We start from the raw sequence: 25,935 nt of genomic DNA, 5'->3' as shown, positions 1-25,935 counted from the left end.
TGTTCACATCTGTCCCAGCAACAAAAGCTGCAGATAAGAAAATGTTTCTCTATTTCCGAGCACTGCACAAAGTGCCCATCTAAGCAAAGTCTGAAGATGCAACAGAGAAAATAGAGGTTGTGAGACTGATGGTCCTGATCAGATCTATCGCTGCTGTAGAGGGAGGGCAGTTATGCAGAGTGCAGTCAGCTGAAAAATGCTAAATTTGTGGAATCCTGTGGTGTTTTGCAGGACTTCTGGCAGAGTTTTGCTACATTTCTATAGAAGTACATGGGTTTCTTGCTGAGTCTTTTGTGGAGCTCAGTCTGCAAATTCCTTTAATAGGTACAGGATTGCCACACTTTTCAGCAGTAATACTTTATACCACTCTTCACAAAACTCCCATAAACTTGACTCCTGAAGAGACTGGTCAGTCTAAATTAAGAACAAAGTAACTGATGAAGTAACAATTAAGGTCCAGAAAAGAGAACTGGGAATCAGATTTAAGCTTTCTTTTTCACCTCTGGAAAAATTCACTATTTTATCAAAGCTTGCAAACTCCATTACACAAAGTAGCTGAGGCTACTTTTTGCCTATTAATACAAAATTAAGGAGCTGTTATCTATCAGCACTTACATTCTGTATATTAACACTTATCTTCTGAATATTAGTACCTACATTCTGGTTTACTAATTCTGAAATACTTCCAAATAACAACAACTTTTTTTTGCACACAAGATGAATTAAAACTCCATTAAGAACATACAATCAAGCAAAAGAAACAGAAACAAGTGAAATAATCTAAACAGTAACAGTGAATCTTAAATCTACAAGATAAAGGAAATTATGGCCTTCAATGGGTATACTAGCAAAATGATCATTTCACTATGGAAATTCCACATATCTAAAAAATATTTTATAAGAATACTATTCCTGCATTCTTTAACACCACAGCCGAATGAAAAAGGAAAACAATCACACAAGTAGAGAATATTAAATTGCCACAGATCTCAAAAACATTAAACTCGGAGAACGACCCAACTGTTTCTAGATCAGACACCCGTAGTAAGAAGGTAGTGAAACTGACTGGTACATACCGAAATGAATGAAATATGCAGAATAATTTCTTTACAACAGATAACTATTTAGGAGATACTGTATATTATCTATGTCTTAGGTAACTCAGGAATGCCATTTCACAACTTGACATTGCTATATTTATTTCCAAATGTTACAATAAGAGAATCCAGACCAATATCAAATAAAATCTTTTTCAAAGGATCAGAAAAGATTTTGAATGACATAGCCCTCAAGTGTCAGAGCAACATCACTATCTCTTTCAATGAATTTGCAGCTATTGCTGTCAAAACAGCTTACAAACTGACAGGTTATATAAGTACACTAAAAGCTGTATTTTGAATATAAATATAAATTCAAAGTTTAAATCCAATCTTAATTCAAAAAAACGAAAATTAATTTTCAGTCACACTAAAATAACCCAATGAACTTTGGCACATTTTTCCAGCATTCAATGTGTTTTAGACCGAAGACTAACACAGTGAGTCTCTGACTGATAATCCTGAGCAGGGCAAGCCAACTTTTCCTCCACTGCCTGATCACAATACCCTGACAAGGCATACTGTATTTGCAAGCGTTTCCAGTTACTCATTACAGGGTCTCAGAATACTTAAAATTGTACCTTTCAGAACACAAAATTGTAAAGTCCCAGGACCACAAAACTGTCATACTAGTCTATTGCTTAAATGATTTACACAACTTCTCCAGTCAGAGAAGACAGTACCATGACCATAATGGCAACGTATGTGTGGTGCAGGACTCCTTATGACAGCAGTTCTTATGACTGATACCACAGTTCTTTCATTTGTGCATATATGCATAAAAAAGCACTGTGATACTGGCTGAATCAGAGCCATCTTGGAAAAGGAGAAAAATGAAAATATTCAATCATTAGAGTGATAGCACCAGTTGGGACAACATAGCCTTGTTTTCTGTTCTGTTTGTCCAAACTTTTGCATTAAGCTCTCAGTTCCTGCTTCAGATTCAAACTCTCACTGGAATCACCAATAATTAGATGGCCATTAGCTTTGTGGTTGCAGCTGACAGTCTACCAGTGCCTAAATTCCTGTAGAATGAATAGCAGACTGTTTCTTTACCTGAAAGATGACAAGCAAGTACATTAAAAGACTGACATGTTCCAAGACTACACTAGTCTTTCAGTTAAAGACTAGGTATGGGGAGTAAGATGCATGAAACCACCCAGACAGCCTTCTGCCTAAAAACCACGAAGGAAGGGGCAGCGCAGTCCCAGATGTAATTCCAATCATCTCTGGTAAGACAATTTGTAACTAAGGTCTCTCTTTAATTCAGTTTTTGAGTGTCTGAGAAAAAAACTGAGTGGACAGAAGTACAATTATGAATCTGAACCTTCCTGAAAACGACAGTTTTGCAAATTATTCTGCATCCAAGCAGCTTGATTTCTAGTCTCCTCTCAGCCATGGTTCTACCCAGGACATTAGTCAAGTTCCTCCTCTTACATTGTATCTGTTTCCTCCCTCCAACGCCCCTCTGCCTGAATGGGCTTCTACAACAATGTTTTAGGGCACGGTTCTTAGCTATGAGGTCTCCTCCCCAGGAGAGTGTTGATTACAGCTGCAGACTCTAAATGACATTTTTATCGAGTGATACTTAACATACACTACTCATTTAATCTTCAAATGCCTTATGGAGACTCAGATCCATGCACATCCTCTTCAATAGTACACAGAAAAGGATTCAAACACCAGACCACAACTGAATCAAACTAACAGAAGGAGGCTCCATGTGCTCCACTGCCAGACATAGTAGATTTTTAAATTGTCTCAGCTCCGTTCTAGTTCTATCAAAAGTGGAGATGCCACTTCGCTGATGTACTCTTTGAACACAGCTCACTTCAAAGCATCCATTCTCCTGCACAGGGGTCTGGAACTTGATGATCTGCTGCCTTCTACACGCACAAAAACCATCAGCCAAAACCTGGGCCTTATTGCCTGCAAGAGCAGACCCTTTAAGCTTTGACCCAGTTTGGCCACTAACAGCCATCTTCCTAACTCAACCATGCTGTCAAGTAAATGTCAACAAACTAACATATAACAAAACAAAAACTTAATTCAATGTTCCTGATTTCAAAACAGGCAGTCCTTCAGTAAATAAACATTCCATCTATGATACAAGTAAGTGAAAGGTGACTAACAGGCAAAAGACTTTTTAAATGCCTGGAGAGTTTGAGAGGGTTTGGAAGGAATAAGTTTGCCAGAAACTGCTGGCAAGCACACTTCCTCCAACAGCCGGCAACGGGATATCCAAGCATGCATTTTTGCTTCCTTTCCCAGACATAGTATTATCACCCCCACCTTCTTATTTATGCAGGGGAAGGGTGGCATTATTGAATTTATTTTTGTAGTTAAGCAACAGTTTTTCCTATTGCACAGAAGGAATTACTTCCAAAAGGAGAGGTAGCCAAATACATCTGGGGAGCATTTTAAGCCCATTTCACAGTTTCTAAAATCTGAACTGTCAGAGTCCATTGGCATAGCATAACACTCCATTTTTATGCAACATATTAGCTACTGCATTCCCAGTTTAGAACATTTTTAGAGGTATATTTCTCAAATATAACCCAGAGACACAAATAACGACTTAAGAGAAATGTAAGAAGGCACACCCATTTTCTTTAGTAAAAGAGCACCTCCAACTACTTTTGTATTTTGTTTCTCCCATTTTGCGTCCCATCTATGATGTAGACTAAATCGCAACCACTTCACACCATTAAGGGTTTTACAGTGGATAAGCTGCAGGAACTGTAGCTTAACCTGCAGGAAGGTCTAATTTTTTGCTGCAGGTTATATATCACGACATATAGATAAACAGAATAAACTTCTATGTTGCATTTTAGTACCTATATCAAAAGTTAACACCTCTGTCTTACAAGAAATGCGTTCTTAAAAGGCAATTATGAACTGGAAGGAAAATTTTCCAAAAGCCCACATTTGGCCATATCACCTCTTCTTTTGTGACCAGTCTTCCTGAACCCAGCAACAATATTACCATGAGAAAAGATCTTAATCTTTTCATATAACACCTGGCAAGTTTATGTGAAAACAGATTACATGGAGGTAAGCTTTCCATGTTTTTTAAAAGAATTTCCAGACAGCATGTTGCAAAAACTATTCACATCTTTAAGAAAGCCAACAAGAATATATGAAAATTTACCATGTTCTTCAGATGGGTAAGTAATATTTATTCATCCACTGCCTGCAACTGACAGTATCAGTACATTAATCTACTCTTGGAATGATTTTTGTTTATAAGCCAATTTTTAAATACTGCTCCAGTGTCTTGATTCCTAAACAAACACCCTCAAAAATTAGTCCAGTGAGATGACATTAGTTTCTTCTCACTGAGCAAATGCTTTGTAATAACCAGATTGGCAGAGATGACTTAATTCAAACACACTGAGTAACTGAATAATTAAATCAAATAGAAGAGCTAATAAAGAGTGCATAGGCACTGCACAGACAATGTTATTTAGGGAATGGAGAAAGTCAATGGAAAGAGAATAGTAGTAACGCTTAAGTGTGTTTTGATTCAGTATTCTGATTTGTTAAACATTTTCCCATCATTTTATGCCCTAATAAGTTTCCATTGACTAACATGACCTAAAGCTACAGAGAAAGCTAGTCAACTGCAGGGCTTCCTAGAACGCATCTCCAGCAAGCTGCTGCAACTAAATATCAGTTAAACTAATTGAGAAAATGGAAATGTATCCTGCTAAAATTTTTTGAGACTAGTCTTTGAGTCTAGTAACCACTAAGCTACTTTGGACACTATGTTGTTTCAAAATAAATTAACTCTATATCAAAATTCTAATAATGAATTAATTTTACAATGTGGCAAAAACAGGAGTGACACAGGGAGAAAGTAATTGAGAAATGTGTCACAGTATATAGAAAATATACTTTGTTTCCCATGTTCAACTGTCATGCAAACTTCAGTTTATCAGGAGGTAAAACTATACCATATGTTCACTGCAAACAAAAGAGGAACAAGATAAACCAAAAAATAATCTGGCACCACATATTAATATGTAATCCAATGCAAGTAAATACTGAAAGTTAATGTTCAACATGATTAGCCTGACATCCTATTGTCTTCTCTCCCTTTTAATCAAGAAGAAAGACGCCCTTAATGTCAATTAAATTATTTCAATGATCAAGTGGGGCACAGTTCCTTAAGTCAGATAAGAGAAATTCTTTTAATTATGGTCAACTGTTTTCAGATGTTTAACTCTGTGTATTTACTAGTCTTAATGAGACACACAAAGATCAAGACAACAAACTCTGTCCACGTAGTACAATCTAAAAGTTAACACAGTTGTATACCAGTTGTGGAAAACTGATATTTGACAGCCAGCAGGAGTAAGAATCAATTAGTGAAACTTCTGGTAGCAGACAGAAAAAAGTACCTTACCCCTAAGACCACCCATTTGTTTTATTACCTACTGCTTCAATGCACAATGATAATATAGCTAAAAGGCTGCACTTTGGTTTTTACTAAAGCCAGACAGATCAGAAATAGCAATGACAAGAGTTTGCTATGAGTTAAAGGCTATCAATGCAACAGCTTAAAAGGATATTCTGCATGGTAGTTGTACTCTTCAAATCATGGTGATTCAGGCCACTGTCAAGTAAGTGAATAAAATAGAACAGGAAATGTAAATTCAGAAATAGGCAGCTCCAACTTCTTCTTTTTGTAATGGTGAAGCAGCAATAAAAAATTTGCAAATATTAACCAAAGATGACAAAGTATATTAGCCTGTCTTAAACCAGGCTATCAGGTCTAATTCAAGTGTTAGGAAGCAACATCTACTACTAGGAAAAATAATTATTCAGAACATAAACAATAGTTTTTTTAGTCTCTGCATTTGTAAATGTAAATTTAAGATAAATCTGTGTTCATTTGATTACCAATGGCATGAAGATTAGTGTTTAATGTTCACGCCAAGAGAAACAGTAAAGGATATGAGAAAAAAAAAAAAAAAAACAAAACAAAACACATAATATGCTGCAGAAGACTCAAAATCTGCATTTCTGGGCAACTGGTGCTAGAATTTTATTTTTACATACATACACATATGTGTATATATATGTGTGTGTATTTAATAAATACACATAAAAATTATATATTATATGAACATGCGCACACATACACTCTACAGATCTCAAAATAAGCAGCACGGGCACATAATTAAGGGGTCCCCAGGGCTCATAAAGAAAGTGCAACGACCTTGTTAGTGTTTGGCCTTTCTTTCGCACCCAGTCTCATTGTAAAACAGTCAACCATGAAAGTACTTTAAAAAGCTGGTTTTCTTTTTATATTTACAGCATGATTTTATAACGTACCTTTCACGTTTTAGAGAAGCTGGTACTTCTGTATATCTTCCTGGCAAATTTAACATGAACCACAAACTTCCCAATTTACAACTTTCAGAAATCTGAATGCTTTTGAATACCAGGATTTTCAACTTTGCAATTTAATGACAACCCTGCCTTTGGCCTTTCCTGACCCGTTGTGAAGTAAATCAGGCACACTAATGTGGGCTAACAAGTCTTTTTCACACTGTTCGATCACCCTGCATCTTTTTTCTCCACAGACACCGCCCCTCTCCCACTCTCTGTCTAGCCATCCTCCCTCAAAGCAAACAAAATGGTCACTGTAACCCTGCATTACTGCTCATTAGATCACAGGTTAGTCAAGTGGAACTGCCCGAGGTTCCCAAAGGAGAGCTATACTTCAAAAATCTGTCCATGTCAAATGAAGAAAAAACCCCTGAGCGTGGGGTCACCCAGATCAATGATCAAAAGAGACTGAGAATAGTGGAGGGAAAAAAAGAAAAAAAAAGCCCTTTTTTGTTAAAAAACAGCCTTCTGTATAATAAATCAGAATACAAAGATACTAAGCTTTTCCTCCCCCTTAACAACACTCCATTTTGGCTTTAAAATGGAATACCTTGTTGTTCAGAATATTCTCTACGAGTAAGATTATTTTTTAAGTGCTAAGAGTGAGATATCAATAGAACTCAAAATTACCTTAAGAAAATTAGCAAGAGAAATAATAATAATAGAAAACATTGGGGATTTCCTCTCCATCATATAAATATCATTCAAAAATGTAGTTTAAATCAATTTTCATTCTATTATGACTTTAATTTAAACAAAAGATGCATTCTGAACTTCATGAGAAATGATACAGGTAGTATGTCCACAGAAGAAGCAGTCAACCAAAATTATATAGTTTGAACTCTTCTAGTACATGACAGATGTGCAGGCACGTGCAATACTTGGAACAATGTGCAGTTTCTGTAGCCTCTGTTCATGTAGCAATTTATTAAAGACAAATAAGAAAAACACAGAAAAGTCCAAAACAAAAAAAGATTTTATAATGAAGTAACAACTTTATCTGTAAGTAATGAATTTTGATACACAGAACAGACCAAATTAGAATGAAGACTACTGGCTGTTTAACAGTTCTGTGCACACATGTGCTCCTGAAAGCAACACTGGATAGTCACTACTTACCCAGAATGAATGAAATATGACAAGTTTAACTTACATAATGCATTTTAAAAATCACATCGATAACTCTACTTATTCAAAATGAGTTGCATATTTTTAACACAACAAACACACATTGTGCCACCAGTGAAGACACTGCTGCAGCTAAAGAGATCCCAGTGTTTCTGCAATACCAGTGACAGAGCATCTTTCATTTACAACTCTGAAGAGCTTTATTTTCCTGCAGTAGAGAGCAAGTCAAATTTCATACTCCTACTTCCTCTATCCTCAGCCATGAGTAAAGGCATAATTAGGAAAGGGGAACAAAGGTATCTAAATCGGAACAGAATATTTGGTAGTAGATTTGTAGTTAATATATGGTCTGTTGCAAAAGCATTACTGCAGTACAATGCTATAGGAAATTGAAGGAAATAAATCCTTAACATCCTCAAATGTTTCATACAATTTCAGTAAATAATTTCTTAGCATTATTACAACAGTAACATAAAAAACAAGATGAGAATGCACATGGTGTGATAACGCATTATAAAAAAATACTCAAAAAAGTTTACAGAACCTGTAATGACAGAAAGACAAATGTGACAACTTAATTTTAAACAAATAATGCATTTATAGCAAATATATAACAACATATGCAGTAATCCCAATTATCCTCCTCTATACAATATGTGTGGATGAGATGAACAGCCTTTTAAGAAGAGCTCATTCAATAATTCAGGTTGGGGTTTTTGTTGTTTTTTTAACAATTTTCTAGATGCCCTGCAGTATTAATACCTGAATGAGGAACTTCAGCATGCATTAACTTTAAAAAGGACCACAGGCAAATATCAGGTCTTTAGTTTTTAGACTATTTCTGAACCTTGCAACTCCACACCTGAGCAGAATCTGAACAACCAAAGATAACAGTGAAGATCAGAAAAGATACTGAGAAATTTTGTGTATGCATCGCCATGGATTATTCAATGCACAGTTAATACTCTTCTTGTGAACACTGGGGGAAAAAAAAATGACCTGTGTACAACTGAATAATGCATTAACGTATTTCCAAGAGAAAAAAAGATCAAGTTTTGCCTTTTTTTTTTTTTAATGTTTCCTAGTTTATTTATATGATCCTTCACTAATAACTCTTTTCCAGACTAACTCAAAATTTTGGGCTGTTCAGACTCCAGTAGAACAAATTACTGTTTCATGTCAGACTGCTATAATAGATTTTCTAAACTTTTAAACTATTTTGAGGAAACATTTACACTTATGAAGATTCCAGCATGACTAACGACATGCTGCAGTATCAACAAATCATCACTAGAATAATGTCATTATATTCAAAATTCTGCTTGTAGTCTTATGAAGACAATTATTCCCAGATGCTAGAGAGTGGATAATACACGTTTCTTCAGGGGTATGTCTGCACCTGCTCCTCAATCACTGCAAGGAGGGAATGGGAGAATGGTTTCCTCTTTTTGAACCAAATGCCATTATGCACAGCACAGAAAAGATTTCTGAAGAAATAATGGATACTGTTCTCAGCATACATCCCTACAGAGGGCGGCCTCCAATGGACTGCTATAAGCAAAAACTCAGCAGTACTCCATCCCCATTCTCCCTGAACTGTGGAACCTTTCACCACTTTTGAACTTGCTGAACTCCTTTCTGGTTTGCATTTCTGCTTCAACCCAGAATCACAGAATCACAAAATCATCTAGGTTGGAAAAGACCTTGAAGATCATCCAGTCCTACCATTAACCTAACACCGACAGTTCCCAACTACACCATATCCCTCAGAGCTATGTCAACACGACCCTTAAACACCTCCAGGGATGGGGACTCCACCACCTCCCTGGGCAGCCCATTCCAACGCCTAACAACCCCTTCTGTAAAGAAATACTTACTAATATCCAGTCTAAGCCTTCCCTGGTGCAACTTGAGGCCATTCCCTCTTGTCCTTCGCTTGTTACTTGGTTCAGGAGACTCATCCCCAGCTCTCTGCAACCTCCTTTCAGGTAGTTGTAGAGGGCGATGAGGTCTCCCCTCAGCCTCCTCTTCTCCACACTAAACAACCCCAGTTCCCTCACCCGCTCCTCATATGACATGTGCCCCAGACCCTTCACCAGCTTCGTTGCCCTTCTCTGGACACGCTCGAGTAATTCAATGTCCTTTTTGTAGTGAGGGGCCCGAAACTGAACACAGGAATCGAGGTGCGGCCTCACTAGTGCTGAGTACAGGGGTAAGATCACTTCCCTGTCCCTGCTGGCCATGCTATTGTTGATACAAGCCAGGATACCATTGGCCTTCTTGGCCACCTGGGCACACTGCTGGCTCATGTTCAGCCGGCTGTCAATCAACACCCCCAGGTCCCTCTCTGACTGGCAGCTCTCCAGCCACTCCTCCCCAAGCCTGTAGCGCTGCTGGGGGTTGTTGTGGCCCAAGTGCAGCACCCGGCATTTGGCCTTATTGAAACTCATACAGTTAACCCAATTGCTCTCTACTCATCTCTTGTGCTTTACTGCCAGTAAAGTCTTGGGAAGTGGTAGGGAAAGAGGTGCATGAGATTTGTCACCTGTTTCCTTCCCTACCTCCTGTTACTCCTTATCTCTGGATTATCCCATTTTCAAAAACTACAATGTACTCAATAGCACTGAAGTTCATAACATGGGAACAAGCTTTGACTTTTGGCTTCCCTCACACCCACAGAGCCATCTGAGGTTTTTTCAGAAGCATAATGTCTTGAAGGAATCCTCAGGGGAAAAAAAAACATTTCAGAACTGAGAATGGATAGAAAAGATTTAGTATCTCCTTATAACAGTAGGTCTTTCCTTCCTGGTCTTTGACAACTGCAGCATCATCCCAGTAACATGCATCCAGAATGCTGATGTAAAGATGATGCTTTCCCTGTCCTGTCACCGGGAAACACATCATTGTTTCACAAAGTCTCACACGTATGCCATCACCTCCATGTCCAGAGCTGCATGGTTCATTCCTGCTCATAGGAATTTTATGGTCACCCACCTAACGAAGCTTCAGCTTCTGATGGGCTAATGATGCATCAATTTTCAGTTTTGCTTTCGCTCATGCCACAGTTCAATACTCAGGAAATTTCCCTCAAGCATCCTCAGAAATGCTGAGTTTGAAGAGGCACCAAAAGCATCCCATACCCAAGCTGAACTCTGAGCACCTTCTATTTGATGCAGGTTTAAAGAAACTCTGCAAACACATGCTCCCAGCAAGCTTTTTGAGATGTTGTGAATTACAGGCAATATTAATCTATGTTACTTCACAGTGCAAGTAGCACTAATGCAGCTGAAAATTTTCTGCTTTTGAGGCACATAATTAAATACCAACTTTACATATCTACAAGGATATGAAATGGATAGATTTTCTCCTGTTGCAGTTATTTTTGAACCTCTCTGGCATGGCCAATAAAGATGGTCGTCATCATCTCTCACGGAATGTGAGTATCTAATTCTTGCAGAATGGACTGAGACCAGAAATTCATTTCATACACTGCATGCCTACTCTAATGTAATGAAGATTATGTGATCATAATCAAGTTGAATTTTTTGCTTTTAATTTACTTCAGCTATATTGAGTACCAAATATAAATGATACAGAAAAGAGTTCAACTACTCAAAATCAGAGAGCCTCTTGCTTGGTAAATAGAAGAATCACAATACAGTTAACTTCCCTTCAATCAGTAAACTTATTTTAACATTAAAGACTTCTTATACTTTCTCTTTTAAAAAAAATCAAAAAGAGAAGGATATGTCCTCATCATTTTCAAAAGCAGCAGCTTGTGTTCTTGCACTCAAGAATTCATTCTAATAAATATAAGAATGTCTCAAAGGAAAACACATCCTAAATCACTTATACAATAGTAAGAGTTTTCACAAACTTGATCCAGTGCATTACTAAATACTTTTCCATTCTTTTTCATCTGATCCTGAGACCTTTTTTATAAAAACTGTAGAGTTGTACTTGGAAAGTAGTTATATAGCTACTATTTTGTTCCATTTGAAATAGTTATTTATTCTGAAAGAAGTACATCTCTTGCTCATGCAAAATGTCTCACACAGTAATTAAATTTTTGAGCACTCGGGAATTCCTCTAAACTCACAGACATAGAGGCCCAAAAGGATCATAACGATCATGTAGTCAGATTTGTATCCAAGAGGCCTCAGGATTTCATTTAATTCTCTACTAAAGCCCAGCAACTTTTGACCAAGCAAAAAAGGTTTCAGAAAGAACTCTAAAAAGCTGCACTCTTTGCAGCTCCAGCGGTCTTTGAGCATTCTAAGAATATAAGTATTCCTAAGAATACAAATATTCATGAAAAGCATTTAGTAAAAGATGAATAAATATTTTTGTATCTGAAAGCATTTGAAAGCTTCTCTAATCACTTTGTTTTTTATTTATACAGACTATGCTCTACCTTCACAGTCACTATGTTTAGTTCTGTAGGCACAACCAACTCCTTCTCTTTGAACAACAATTGCTTTATTCTTCCTCGGCTAGGGAGACAATAAGGACGTTTACTTTTCAAAGCACATAGTGAAAACAAATGCTTCTTTCATATGTCTCTCCCAACCCCAGTAAAACTACTTGCACACCTACTCCAGAACCTTAGTTGTTAAGTAATAGGAAAAAAAATATTTCCCAGAACTTCCTGCATAACCTTCCTCTACTGAGGTTCACTATAGTGGGATAAACAAAAAAAGGTGAGTGAGAAAGGTGGCAAGGAGAAAGGTCCAAGTCTCACTGGATTTTAGAGTTTCACACCACCATTTCTCTGCACTAGTACCACTTCCACTCTCACCTTCTTCCCATCTCATTTGTGCCTGTATACTTGCTTATCCAACAGTCTTGTGAGCTGTCTGAAAATAAGACCAGGAGGAAGGAGGGGAGTAGATAAATAATTTTTACGCCCAAACCAGTTCATCACATGGTCACTCCAACAGTTGGACTGTCACACGTTGAAGGATGGGATAGGCAAAGAGGCCAGCATGCCAACCAGTACTGTTGATAAAAGAAACACTTCAAGTAAAACTATCTAAATACATATAAAACAACCATTTACAGACACAAAAAGTGCTTTAAAAATCAAGTTACTGATGCTGAAACTATATACAGCAATCCAAAATCTACTTCAAAACATGAAGCTTTCTCACAGACCCAATGGTACTGACACCATTAGCCGCAAGGGGCATTCAAGAGATTTACTTCTCTAAGGACAGTCTGATGTTGTGAAGCTGGTGTATGCTGAACAGTACACTTCCACTTCTGTGTCTTAGCTACTCTTGTCCCATTCTTCAGTTCCCCGTACATTGTGCAATAGGTGCACATCTGGTGGTTTGACCTTGGCTAAATGCCAGGTACCCACCAAGTCGCTCTATCACTTCCCCCCCCTTCCCCTTTTTTCACAACAGGGCAAAGAGGGGAAAGACAATAAGATAGGAAAAAAAAACCAACCTTTGTGGGTAAAACAACAGCAGTTTTAATATAAGCAAAGCGAAGCAAAGGTCCGTGCGCGGAAGCAAAAAAAAAAGAAAACAGATTTATTCTCTACTTCCCATGAACAGGCGATGTCGGGCCTTCTCAGGAAGCAGGGCTCCAATACGCGTAGTGGTTGCCTCGGAGGACCAAGGGTGACCCCACCCCCTTCCTCCTTTCTCCCAGCTTTATACTGAGCAGATGTCATGTGGTCTGGAATATCCCTTTGGTCAGTTCGGGTCAGCTGTCCTGGTTGTGTCCCCTCCCAAGATCTTGCCCACCCCGTCCCACTGTGGGGGGGAAATGTCAGGAAGAGCCTTGGTGCTGTGTAAGCACTACTCAGCAGTAGCCACAACACCAGTGTGCTATCAACACCCTGCCAGCTCCCAGCATAAAACACAGCACCATGAGGGCTGCTATAGGGGAAAACTAATTCCGGCTCAGCCAGACCCAGTACAGCACATTTGCAGGTGTGATCAAGCATTTCTGTATCTTCAGGAGGGTCATTCCAATTCAACTCCTTCAACCCAGTTTCTTGCAGATTTACTTCTTTGTCAAGAGCAGGGCTAGGAATTTACTATTCAGAGATATACTTTTCTTTGTTAAATGGGCCACATACATTGGTACAGCACAGTTATTTGTAAGCTGTATTACTCACCTAAAGATTATCAACAGTTCCAATTCATCTTTCAATCTAATGAAAATATATTGGGGATTTTATCTGCCATGGCTTTGTTTATTGTAAAACATAATTGAAACAGAAATCCATGTAAAGAAAAAGTATGCTTACTGGTTGGATTCTTCATGTCACATTTTTATAAAGGGATTTTCACAAAAAGTAGAGCCATTCTAGATATTAGAAATCCTTAAAACAACTTTAAAGTTCCTTTTCAGATCATCTTAATTCCTTCTTTGCATTATTTCCTCCCATGCCAGTGACTTAAAGAGAACAGATAAATCCAGCTTCACCCAACATTTTCAGTTTCTCATTTTAATTTCTTCATACAGTCACTTGCATTTTGCAGTAATAACTATTTAATACCCAACCTGTTATTAGTATAATCATTCTAACTATGCAATGATTAAAACAAACCTACCTACTCAATATTTACATTGAACACAGTCTTGCAACTGTATGAAATTGCTTTGTTGTTTACATCTAGCTAGGATGTGGATGTATTCACAGATTATTTTTATTTAAACTATCTTTTTATATTGTATTTTAGTTACATTATTTTATTTTAGGATATTTTTATATCTACATTATCTTCGTAACAGGTCTGAAGAAATTCTTTAACCAGAATGGGAGTTCCTATGAGACATGTAAATAGGAGTTATTTCTGCGTTGTTCTAAGCATGGTAAAACTAATATTTCCTAAACTTCAGTTTAATAATATCTTCTTCTCCTGCAAATGTGTTCATAACTGAAGTCTGACAAATAACTCCTCTATTCCCACAAAGGCCACAGTTGTGAATGAAGCAGCCAATACTCAGAATAGCAGAGTCCAGCTCCAAAACAATCTTCAAATATCAGGGGATACACCTTGGACGAAAAGAAGTATTTGCGGTGAGGGGATTGCAAATATTAAGGTCATTAAGGTCACTATGACCTCAAAACAGGGTAGGAATCCATATTTTGGCTATTTGATGCAGTAATCTGAAAATAAATCATTTCAGAAACAGTTTCCTGAGGAACCAAAAATCTGCCCCCAGTTTAACTTTGCTATGGACGTCCCTGTCAGAAAGTACACATATTTGAAACACCTGGTCTTTAAGAATTCAGACAGGTGAACTAATGTGAGAGGCTTGACCAGGGTGAGGATGGGACAGACTGCAGAGAGCACTTTGATTTTCAATCTCGGTTTCGTGCTAAGTTTTTGTAGTACCTGCTGCTGGAGACAGTATCTGCTCAAAACTGTTAGCTGAGACACTGCATACTCTCTGAAGCTAAACCTCCTCATGTATCACTGTTCAATGCTGTTTTTCAGATTGTTAGTAATGACATCTAACTGGTACGTCAAAAGGATTTCCAAAAAGAAAACATTTTCCCCTAACTAGCAGAAACTACAGAAGGCATTTACTATAGCAAAATAGTAAGAAGATGCCAAAAAAAAAAAAAAAGAAGTAATTACATCCTGGAATTAAGCCTGTCATACGCAGCCAACTCAGACCATAAAGCATCAGCAGACCCAGAAAGTGCAGCTTTTAGAGCGCTCCAGCTCCCTGGCACCAGTAAGAGCCTCCACAGATGCTGACAAACCTGGACATTCTCCTGCAATGCTTATTTAGCTTTAAGACACTTAAGGCATCAAGAAGACATTGTTTATCTACAAAATTATTTCCAGACATAAACAAAAGAGAAGAAATTGGCAGAGAAACAGATATTAGCCCTCACATCCCTAAGGTGGCTCTTTTCACCCTCCACTTTTCTGCTAGCAGAAAACCAAATTAACTACTGTTCACAATTCAAAACCCAAATGCCTTAAAATATTCTCAAATAAATACATCACCATCTATGTAAACATGGGATCAACCTTTCACACTTGCTTATGAAAATACTGTTTGCATTTCAAAGATATTTTTAATCTTGCTCTATCAAAGAAAAAATGAAAATAGGAAGGACTTTGCTCTGGAGTTTCACACACCTATCAGTACTGCAAATTTAAAATAAGATCTTGTATGCAAGAGAAAGAAAAGCACTTGTGACCGCTGCACTACATAACCTTTTCACCTTTTTTTCCTGACAATACTTAAACAGATAAAATATTATCTTAAAACAGACTGAGAAGACTTTTGATTCACTGTCTACTAGTAAGTCTACACTAAAAAGCTCTAGTATATTTTGAAACAGGAATTTAGAACATATCTTCAATTCCTTCCCCTGATACTGGTGGTCAGCAATTTATATGCATGAAAGAAATGTATTAATTGCCTGCACTTTTGGATAACTAAAGGAAAACCCACCAACAGGTTACACTTGAAGAATGTCTTCACATACATGATCTTAGAACAGAATAGTTCCGTTGGAAGGGACCTATAGTGATCACTTAGTCCAACTGCAATCTTGAAAACAGCCTTAAATATAAAAACCAAAAAATCTCTCCAAAAGCAACATGCTGCCAAACATGTAGCTGCTTCACCACTGAACTGGCCAAGTTTCATGGTTTGATTGGGTTTCTCTTTAGGTCAGTCCTATGTGACTTCCAGAAGTCCTCAACAGATTCAGACAAGTGTTTGCTCAGCACAGCCTATTCCTAAAATACAGCAGCTATGGACAACTTCCAACGCATCCTATCTGCGAGTCCTAAATATTGCTCTGACCTGGGAGGAAAGCAACTCTCCATTTGCATACTGGTTCAAATCACAGGAATCCACTGCAATATTCAGCTTCCGATATTATTACACAAAGAGGCATACATTCCAAAATAAAAATCAACAAGTTGGGAATCATAGCAATGCTGCTGTTCCCTTACAAAGCAATTTACAGTGCTTTTATCACCATAAATCTCCTGTAATATTTTAAGCCTGTAACAGAAATCTGACTAATCAAAACCAGCTGTTATAATCAGAAGCACTTTTGTGATGGAAAACCAAAAGCACACTCCGTCAGCAAGATACTTATTAAAAAAATACATCATTAGGTACACTGTTTTAGAATTACATCCGGTATTTTGGAAATAGTGGCCAAATTGATCCGCCACCATCTTCCCATCTGCTGAGTAACTAAATTGATTTTTCACTGGTAACTATTTTTATTAATTCAGAAGGTTTCCATAAGGGCAGTAAGAACTGACTTACATATGATTAATTCTTCATTACTGTGATTGTAACCTAAAATAAGATTATCTTGTGGCATACCTATTGACTCAAATACAACTGTCGAAGTTTTACAGTCTGCTTAATATATGTAGTCTTTATTTCAGCATTCCTCAGTCGAAATCACTTAGCAGCTATTTGAAAACACTTAAATTCGCTACTGCCACAGGAACAACACTGTAACTTACAAATATCTTTGACATTGGAATGTGGAATAAACACCACAGAAGTTGACATAAGAGAAATAAGAAGCACAATATTTTAAATGTCATCTTCATTTATAGTTACTAGAATTAAATTTACTTTCTTGATTTCATTTTAAAAATTAAAAAACTAAGAAACAACGAACCAGCAACTGAACACAGAAAAAAATTATTATATTTACTAATTAGTGTTATGACTTAGCTTCTCCTGTATTTATCCTGATTCCTTCAATAATATGAAGTATATTGTCGAAACATGCCTAACAAAATTAATTAGGTTAAATTACATCTCATAAATTAAACAAATTATTGCGATATTCTTACAAATAGCCATTATAGTTTTGAATTATACTATTCATTGCATTGCTTAATACTTACAGCATGCAGCTTCTACAATATCATTTCTACTCAAGTAATGCATGGAGAAAACACATTAATATCAAATATAAAATCCTGAAAACCTGAAGCAACTGCACTTTCCAACAATAGATATAACTAACATCTGTTGCAGAACTGCTTGGCACTTGTACAGTTTTGTGAAGGATTTTTGTTGTAGATAAACATTTTTCTACAATTTTTATTATGCACCACTCAGATATTTTCTGTAATTATACTACAAAAAGTCCTTTCATATTCATTAGAGAAAGGCAATTTGTTGCCTAAAAGAATGCATAAAAATTTCAGCTGTGATTCATCTGCCTTCTGACACATAAAAAAAGCAACGAAATACCTATAATTAATGGACTTAGTTCTGCAAAAATGCCTAATAAAATTCTGAGTGCTCAACACATTAGTTTTGTTAAATCCTTAAATATGCTCTTTTTGCAATAAGGAATGGTCTTATGCTTCAGCATTTTACTTTCATTTCATATCTCAATAATGAGGACAACAGCACAGCAAAGCCTTTAGGAACGCAACAAATTTCCATTTTAACATCGGCAAAATTGACCGAATAAGGCTCCCAATTTCCATACACAGCAAAACCACAGGACTTCATTTTTTCAGCTACAGGATAACAACTTTGTGACATTCTCCTCTTTTTCTTTTTTGTAATTTTGTTGTCCACTAGTCTTAAGTAGAGAATTTCAACAACATACACTGAGCTCTGATACAGGGGGTTTTTTTCCTGAAAATATGCATAAACTGTGCACATTTAACAAAATTCTTGCATTCAGCATTTCATGCAGACTCAAAGTAGCAATCAAGACTTGTTTACTATGATAATACACTGAAAGGTTTTTTTTTAAAGACCATGCAGCAGAAACATATTTAAATGCTATTGTAAGCATACAAAGATCTACTCCTCTACTGAGATATCAAGCAACAGGTAATGAGAAGAAAATGAGGGTACTGTCAACAAAAGAGAAGAAATGCTATCTCAAAATATAGAACAAATTCAGTTCAGGCCCAAAAATCTATCCACATGGGCTCAACTGCAAAATGGAGAGTTACATTTCTAATTTGCTGTAAACTAACTGGCATTGTATTCACTATTCTTATGAAACTGGACAAGGCATATTTCTTAAATGATATTTATAATCAAAATTCTCAATTATTTTTAAAACAAATTTTAAAGAGGAAAAAAGTAGTACATTCTGTTGATGGAAACTGTAATCTGTACTGACCTATGAAAAAAGTAAAAATCAAAATACATTGGGCATATTTGGATGAATAAAATGAATGTGTCTCAGGATATTGACATTTTTTAAGTGGAAGGTTTAGGAATACATGCTTTGCTTTTACATTACACAATAAACTAGAAGAAATTAATAAACGGATATATAAAAATCCATATTACATTTCCTTTAAACATCCATTACTTCTTCCTAAATCTGTTTTAAGATGAACAAGACTTAGAACTTGTATACTCTACCCCTGCATCATTTCAATTTACCTTTTTATGTAACTTGACATACTAAATCCCAATTCCTTTTTCTTTTTTTTTTTTCTTTTTCCTAAGCATGGACTGTTGGACGAAAGGACAAACAATCTAATAGAATATTTCACAGTGTAACTTACGCAGTTCTCATTATTCTCTTCCTCTCCTATTAAGAACATTGCTATACTCCAGTCACATTTACATTACTCCTTTTTAACACATAAGTTTAATTTTTTACCTTTTATTTATTTTTGGCTAAGAAATGAGGCATAAATAGCAATAAGACAGTACAGAAAGTACATACAACTATACTGCAGTTATCCTGCAGTAAGTTTTCCACTGAATTGGATTGGCATTCTTCAGAAAGATCATATTAGACAAAAGTGCATCTTAGAAAGCAGCAAGTTTAAATACAAAGCAGCAACACAGTAAGGTGCTGAAAAAGTTTTCACTCTGCTGTAATAAAAAACATGACTCACAGAATAAACAGGAGATTTCACATACAATCTTTAATAGGAAGAGTCCTTTAAATGACATTTATGAACAGAATGACATAACCAAATTTTAACTTCTCCCTACAACTTCAGAAGAATAAGTAGAGTTTCTCATGAAAAATCAGTAACTTTCAGCATTTCCTCAAAGGTATGTGAGATGATAGGAATGTAGGTAAGACGAATTTTTCAGAAACTTAAGAGCAAAAGGTACACTGAATAGAACAATTCTATAGCTTACTATGTGATAGCTACAAATTAGACAAAGACATTACTCCTTAAAAGAAGAAAATCAGAACAAGTTAAGGACTTCAGAACAGAAACTGCAACTGTGCCCTCACATCAGTACATAGCAGTTCAGAAAGAAAAGCTTTTACATAAAAGACAACCTACAGCTGCAATCTAAGGCTTTAAGCAGTTGCAAAGAATGAAGTAATGCAGGGTTAAAACTAATAGCAAATAAACAACCAAGTTAAACAAAAAATCACTGTCCCAGCAGCTTTTGATAAGAGTAGTTTAAAACCGTCTTTTCTCCCTTAAGCACAACATGGTGAAAGCAGGAGAACTGTTTGGATCCAAGTATTACTTGTCTGTTTTCCAGAACTAAGCCTGTATAGAGTGCATTGGATTAAGTTCTTAGGGGCTGGGACTGTTCTTGGTCTGTGCACTTACAGCGAAGAGTAACTGAGGCCAGTCCTTAACTAGGATGTCAGGGTAATAAGTAATACTGGGTTAGTGGTGTGCAGATAGTAAATACAAACAGGCAAGATGCTGCCATGTTAACATACCTCTTGTACGGAGCGAGCTGCTGGCTTGTCTTGATGATTGGCCAGTATTAAAAACGGCAAAGTACATAACTGTGGGTGCTGGAGAGCAGAATGCAGTTCATTCCTAGCAGTTTCTAGATCATCTTCAGAGGAGGCACTGTCTAATACAAATATTACCCCTTGGGATCCTTGGTAGTAACGACTCCAGTATTTCCTGATATTGTCAGCCCCTTTCAAGACAATAATAAGAACTAATTAAAACAAGAATAATTAAACAGATTTAACACTTGTATTTGAAAATAACCCTTACTACTTGGAACAATCAAAGCAATGGACTAAATTTTCTCCTAAATAATTATCACTGAAAGAATAAAAAGGAAAAAAGCAACCATAAACCCAACACAAATACAGAAATGTCAATTTAACACTGTTTAAATAAGGAAGGAATTTGACTCAATGCAGTTGTCATCCCTGAAAGTTTCTGCTCCATTAATGAGTACTGGCAGAACTACCATGCGTTCAGTGACAGTCTAATTCTATACCTTCTCACTGAAATATCTTGGTACTAATACCTAAATCTTTGCCCATTCTTTTTTATTTAGCCCTGCAGCTCCTTGCCATAACCTGTAGCTTCTGTCATGGCAGTTGCTCATTTCTGAGCATGATAAGATCTTTCAGTTCACCTCCAAATCATGAGGCAAACACTTCATAACTGGCGAAAAAAGGTGTCAGGAAAGCCTATTAAACTAATTAGATACCTAATGAGGAGAATGGTGATACAATATTGAGTTGAACAGTGAGTGAGGAGCTATGGTAACAACATGCAAAGGCATTCATTTCACCTACTTTTGCTCTGTGAACCACACTAAGGATTCTGGAAGACCCCAAGAGTAGACACATGAGTGACTGTACAGGCTTATGTGCCACAGTAATTTTTAGGGCACAGTTCAGCAGCACTCAGCCATCTCAACAGAAGCCAAGCAATAAGGTTATCTACAGAAAGCTTTTGTCTCCCCTGGAGAGCAGCATTTGTTGTAACATTGAGGTAGGGAAAAAAAAATTGTATTTGACAGCTGTCAAACTAAAATATGATTTGGATATGGGCTATTCTTTGTATGTCTGAATCCAGTACGACACTCATGGGGATTAACACTAAAAAGTGAACAGCAGCAGCAATACTCCAGAAGAAAATATGACATGTCTGCGAGAGAGTGATTTGCAGAAATGTGCTGAAGGTATCCTTTACAGACACTTTTCTTACTTCGAGATAGGGAGAAGTGAACTTTAATATAGACACAGATACCAAGTGCTGATAATAATAAAACTCCATTTTTTAGTGAAACAAAACTACACAAAAGTTCCAAGCAACATGTAGGCACAAAATGAGAATATAATGCAACATAATTACTATAACATTGATAAGATACTTAAAATATCCACTTAATGTAGACATTGTGCAACAGAGAAGACAGTCACTAAACAAAGGTGAAGAAACAAATATCTAGAAAGGAATTTACACCATGTACTTCAGGCATCCAACTCAGAGTATTCAAATCTCGCCCCATGGAGTTACTATCTTCTCCGTACCGGCCACACTGGAACCTTAACCACTCCAATTTAGGTGGCTAACAAACATTGCGAACACACACTTTTTTCTACAGAGAATACTGAAGTAATACCTGAACAGTTTTTTTTCTGCAAGAGATCTAAAGAGTTGATTACTTAAAGGTAAATGGTCATGGGATTTAGTAAAGACCTTGCTTAATTTCTCTATTAATTTAACCAGACTGAAAGTAACAATGCACAAATAGGACAGGTGTTTCATTTATTTTATCATCAACTTATGAAGATCAAATACAGAAGAGGGACTGCACTGAAAGCTAGTTCTGATTCGGTACCACCAGAATATCTAACAATTGTACTTGTAAAGAATTTCATAGCATCTGCTAGATGTCACAGTCTTTCCAAACAACCATCTATGTCAGAATGAAGTACGCAAGTTGTCAGAGGGATACTATTTACATAGCCACACACTGCAGTCTTAAAGGCATCTGAAGTATCACATTACTTTAAAAAATGGTAGAGAATCATTTTCAATGAATTTAAAGGCCAACACCACGATCAGTTCTTTGAAAGTCTTTTTTTTCTTGTAGCAACATAACAACTGTCTTCAGCCAGCTACTTTCCAATCACATGTCGCTGCCAGACCCTGAGTTTTATCTTTGCAACCTTACTATTTCTAAAGAGAAAAATTGTGTGGTCAACTGCAAAGCATTTGACCCCTTGTATACACGCACATGGAAGAAAGCATCTCACAGATCCCTACATGGGACATTGGAGCCAGAAAAGCAGTATGCTCATTTGTTGACCTTATGGTCCTGTCTTTTTGGTCCAGGTTCTTTGGCGGCTCAACATTGTATCTCCACATCAACTGTCCCAAAAGAAACACCACCAAAGCATTGTAGTCCTTTTCTCTCCAGCCCTGGCCAGACATCATGGCATAGTTATAAGAACCAACTAATAATGTCCAACAAGACTTGGTGTTTCCTTTGGGATCTTCCATTACAATAATGACCTGTTCTGAACTTGCTTACATTGCAATTCTGAGAAAATCACAGCCTGATGTTTAAGAATAAAAAAAATTTGCACTAAGCAGTCAAGAAAAAAGAATGAGAAAGTGTGTACCTTGGGGTGTTATTTTAACTCATTTTTTGGGAAATGCACTTGAAAAATAACTCTTGGCACCAACAAGCTATCAGCAACTGGAAATCACCATTTCTACAAGACAAATACGCTTAGATTTTTTTGCCTTAACTCTTCATATCTAGGGAGCATAACCTGCTCTCATCTTCTTTCTCCAGAGCATTAGGTAGTATGTCATGGTGTTATCCTGGGCAGAAAACGCTGGCCTGTGAATAGTGATCCAGCCATCACACTTTACAGCATGACAAATTCAGTCTTATAGAGCAAGCAGTTGTTTTTAAAGGGGCAGTTTAGCACAGACTAGCCTATGAACTAACCTTTTCATTTATTCCAAAGGTTTCTAAGACAGGGAAATTCAAAGTCTGAGTTCTTCAGCAATTCAGAATGTAATGTGCATCCATTAAACATCCTTTGGCTCTCAGAGACTGCTGAGATAAACCTTAACTTGGGTACCTTAACTGGTACCCAAAATGTCCTTTCAATAACACTCAAGACACTCAAGCATTCATTAGGTTTGTCAGCCTAATATCATGTGTTTCTCTAACAGCTTTGCAAGCACATGATTCTTTCTTCAACCACTCTGTGCCTAAACTAAGATAAATAAATAAATAAATATATATATATATATAAACTAAGATAAATAAATAACTCAGGTAAAAATCTCCAAAACATCAGAAAAACATAACAACAATTCACATTAGAGCTAAGGAACGTGGGGAACGTGCTGTGCGAAAGTTCACTAAAATGTGACATTCAGCGTAGTATTTTCATCAGATACAAGCAAAAGCCATGACTCATGCCTAGGCGTATGAATTGTTTCCCTCAGTAATGAACCCACAGGAGTGGGTTGAGTCCTGTGATGTGACTAAAACATCCCATTTACAAATAAACTGGGAAAAAACCAAAACAAAACAACAACCCACTCTACAACACAATCACACTACTTATTAGAAAAGACAGTATTCAATCAAACATAGGCTTGAATTATTTTTTAAAAGAAAAAAAACCCCTCTCCCTCCAGAGAAATGAAGGGTGCTGTAATTAATAAACCCCAATCAGTCAACATTACTACAGGGCAGTTTTATTCAACTAACTGTTCAAAATTTTAGTAAGTTTTCATCTGTAGTTTTTTAAATATCAAATAAATTCTTTTGATTATCAGCCAAGGGTATAGTGTGTCCATATTAACACCATTTATGATTTGTATCAGTGTCAACAGTACCCTCTCAAATGTCTATTGGAAGCTGAAGGGAAGAGTTTGAGAGTTATGCGTAGTTTAATACACATCCAAAACAGTTCGCACAATTACGCACCCCTGTAAATATTACGCAAATTGCAGAGCTGCAAATCTTCCTTTCAACTATGAATACCTCTGTTTATGTCTTCATCCACAGCAGTTTGAGGCTACCTTCAATTCCCTCCTTTTCAGTACTTTCAGAACAGAACATAGTATTACAGAAAAAATCCACTGAAAGCAATTTAAAGGTGTCAAATTTGTTACTTGTCAAAGTTGCAGCAAGCCTCCAACAAAAGCACAATGAATATCACGCAGTCCTTGCTTTAAGATAGTCTAGCCTGTGCATGAAAACTCTTGTTCACCTCAAAGTGCATCACAGCTTCAGAGAAGTTGTAGTCTCATATCCAGGAAAGAACTTTTTTTGTTCCCACCAAAAAGAGTTAACCTGGGGCCATGAAAGAATGCAGGCTGCAACCAGCTTTTCTATCACTTTAAATATAACATCTACTCACCTGAAATAAAGACACCTACTATTTTGAAGGTTTTCTAGTTGATAAAATATAGATAATTCCTCTAATTCCTCTAATGATATTAAATTCCTCTAGTGATATTAAAAAGATAATTCCTCTAATGATATTAAACAGACTGTTTCTAATTAGCAAAAATGTGAAAAGATGACAAGGAATGTGTCAATTGCACCACAAAATCTTTTTGCATGAAAGACTGGCCCATGGGTGGGGGAGTAAGAAGGAAGGGAAGGGAAAGGAAAAAGAAATCTCTTGTCTGTTTTTCAGAATCTTTAAATACACCCTACCCTCCCACCCCAAGAAAATCTTATGAAAAGAATTTTGAAATAACTTTCTAAATTTGCATAGGGTTTATAACTTCCCAATCATTTCCTCACAAGGAAAACAGATTATTTTCTTAGGTAATCAGGAATATGCCTGAAATCTTAGAAATCTTAATACATTTTTAAGAGATGTGGCTGCTCCTTATCTATCGTGGGCATACTCTCTACTTAGGTGTCCCAGTACTCCTCTTAAATAAATACAGCATACACATTTATTTATTTTTTAACACTAGCTAGTTTTTAAACTGTTAGCTTATTTTAATTACAAATAAAGTTATAAATCCTTTCTAGGATACCCGTTTTTGTATGTACATGCCATTTGTCCACACTGACAGACACACACAGATACAGAAGTTGTTATCACAGCCTGCTTTCTCTAGCCTTTCAGGCAGGGCACTCCTGCAATCATACACAAGGCATGGCAGCAAAACATTGGCAGTTTTTTTCCTGAAAGAAAGTTTTGAGATTGCTAGATCAGCTATACTCACAGCAGCAATTCAACAATAATCTGAACAAACATCATTAAAGAAAAAAAAAAATTGAGGAATAAATTTTCTGCCTTTATATTCAATATGTACAAAAATCAGAAATACACCTAAGTTTACTGTGCTTCTTTTTATTTTTCTTATCAAACTGAAGTTTATGGAAATCATCTCTGTCATTTCTTGTCTGCCTTCCAGGCTTCCCCAGTGAGATTAATCTGGAAGCCAAGCCTGCAGTATTTTCCCTATTAGCTAACTTAAGTGCCATCTCCAACTATGAATCTCCACCTACTCTGATATTTAAAACTTAGAACAACATTTAGGCTGCAAGCACTTGGAAGTTTTAAAAACACTGTATTTACACTTGCCTGCAGAAAGTCACTTTGATCTACTTGAGTGTGTGTATATTACTA

The 25,935-nt window shown here is 36.7% G+C and overlaps 1 protein-coding gene across 4 annotated transcripts in view; it reads right to left on the bottom strand.

The window, feature by feature from the left end:
* Positions 1 to 25,935, bottom strand: part of ARL15 (ARF like GTPase 15) — a 228,009-nt gene that overhangs the window by 111,597 nt on the left and 90,477 nt on the right. For 3 of the 4 annotated variants that reach the window (XM_074855616.1, XM_074855617.1, XM_074855618.1), the window contains one exon: positions 20,272 to 20,480. In XM_074855616.1, coding sequence (XP_074711717.1) covers positions 20,272 to 20,480 — 209 coding nt within the window. Of the gene's footprint in view, positions 1 to 13,949; positions 14,638 to 20,271; positions 20,481 to 25,935 lie in introns of those variants that run through there. The other variant, XM_074855620.1, reaches the window with a different exon arrangement.

This window comes from Strix uralensis, chromosome Z (assembly GCF_047716275.1).
Source record: "Strix uralensis isolate ZFMK-TIS-50842 chromosome Z, bStrUra1, whole genome shotgun sequence".
NCBI lineage: Eukaryota > Metazoa > Chordata > Aves > Strigiformes > Strigidae > Strix > Strix uralensis.
Note: the sequence above shows the minus strand (reverse complement) of the source record. Positions and strands in the feature narration are given on the sequence as shown.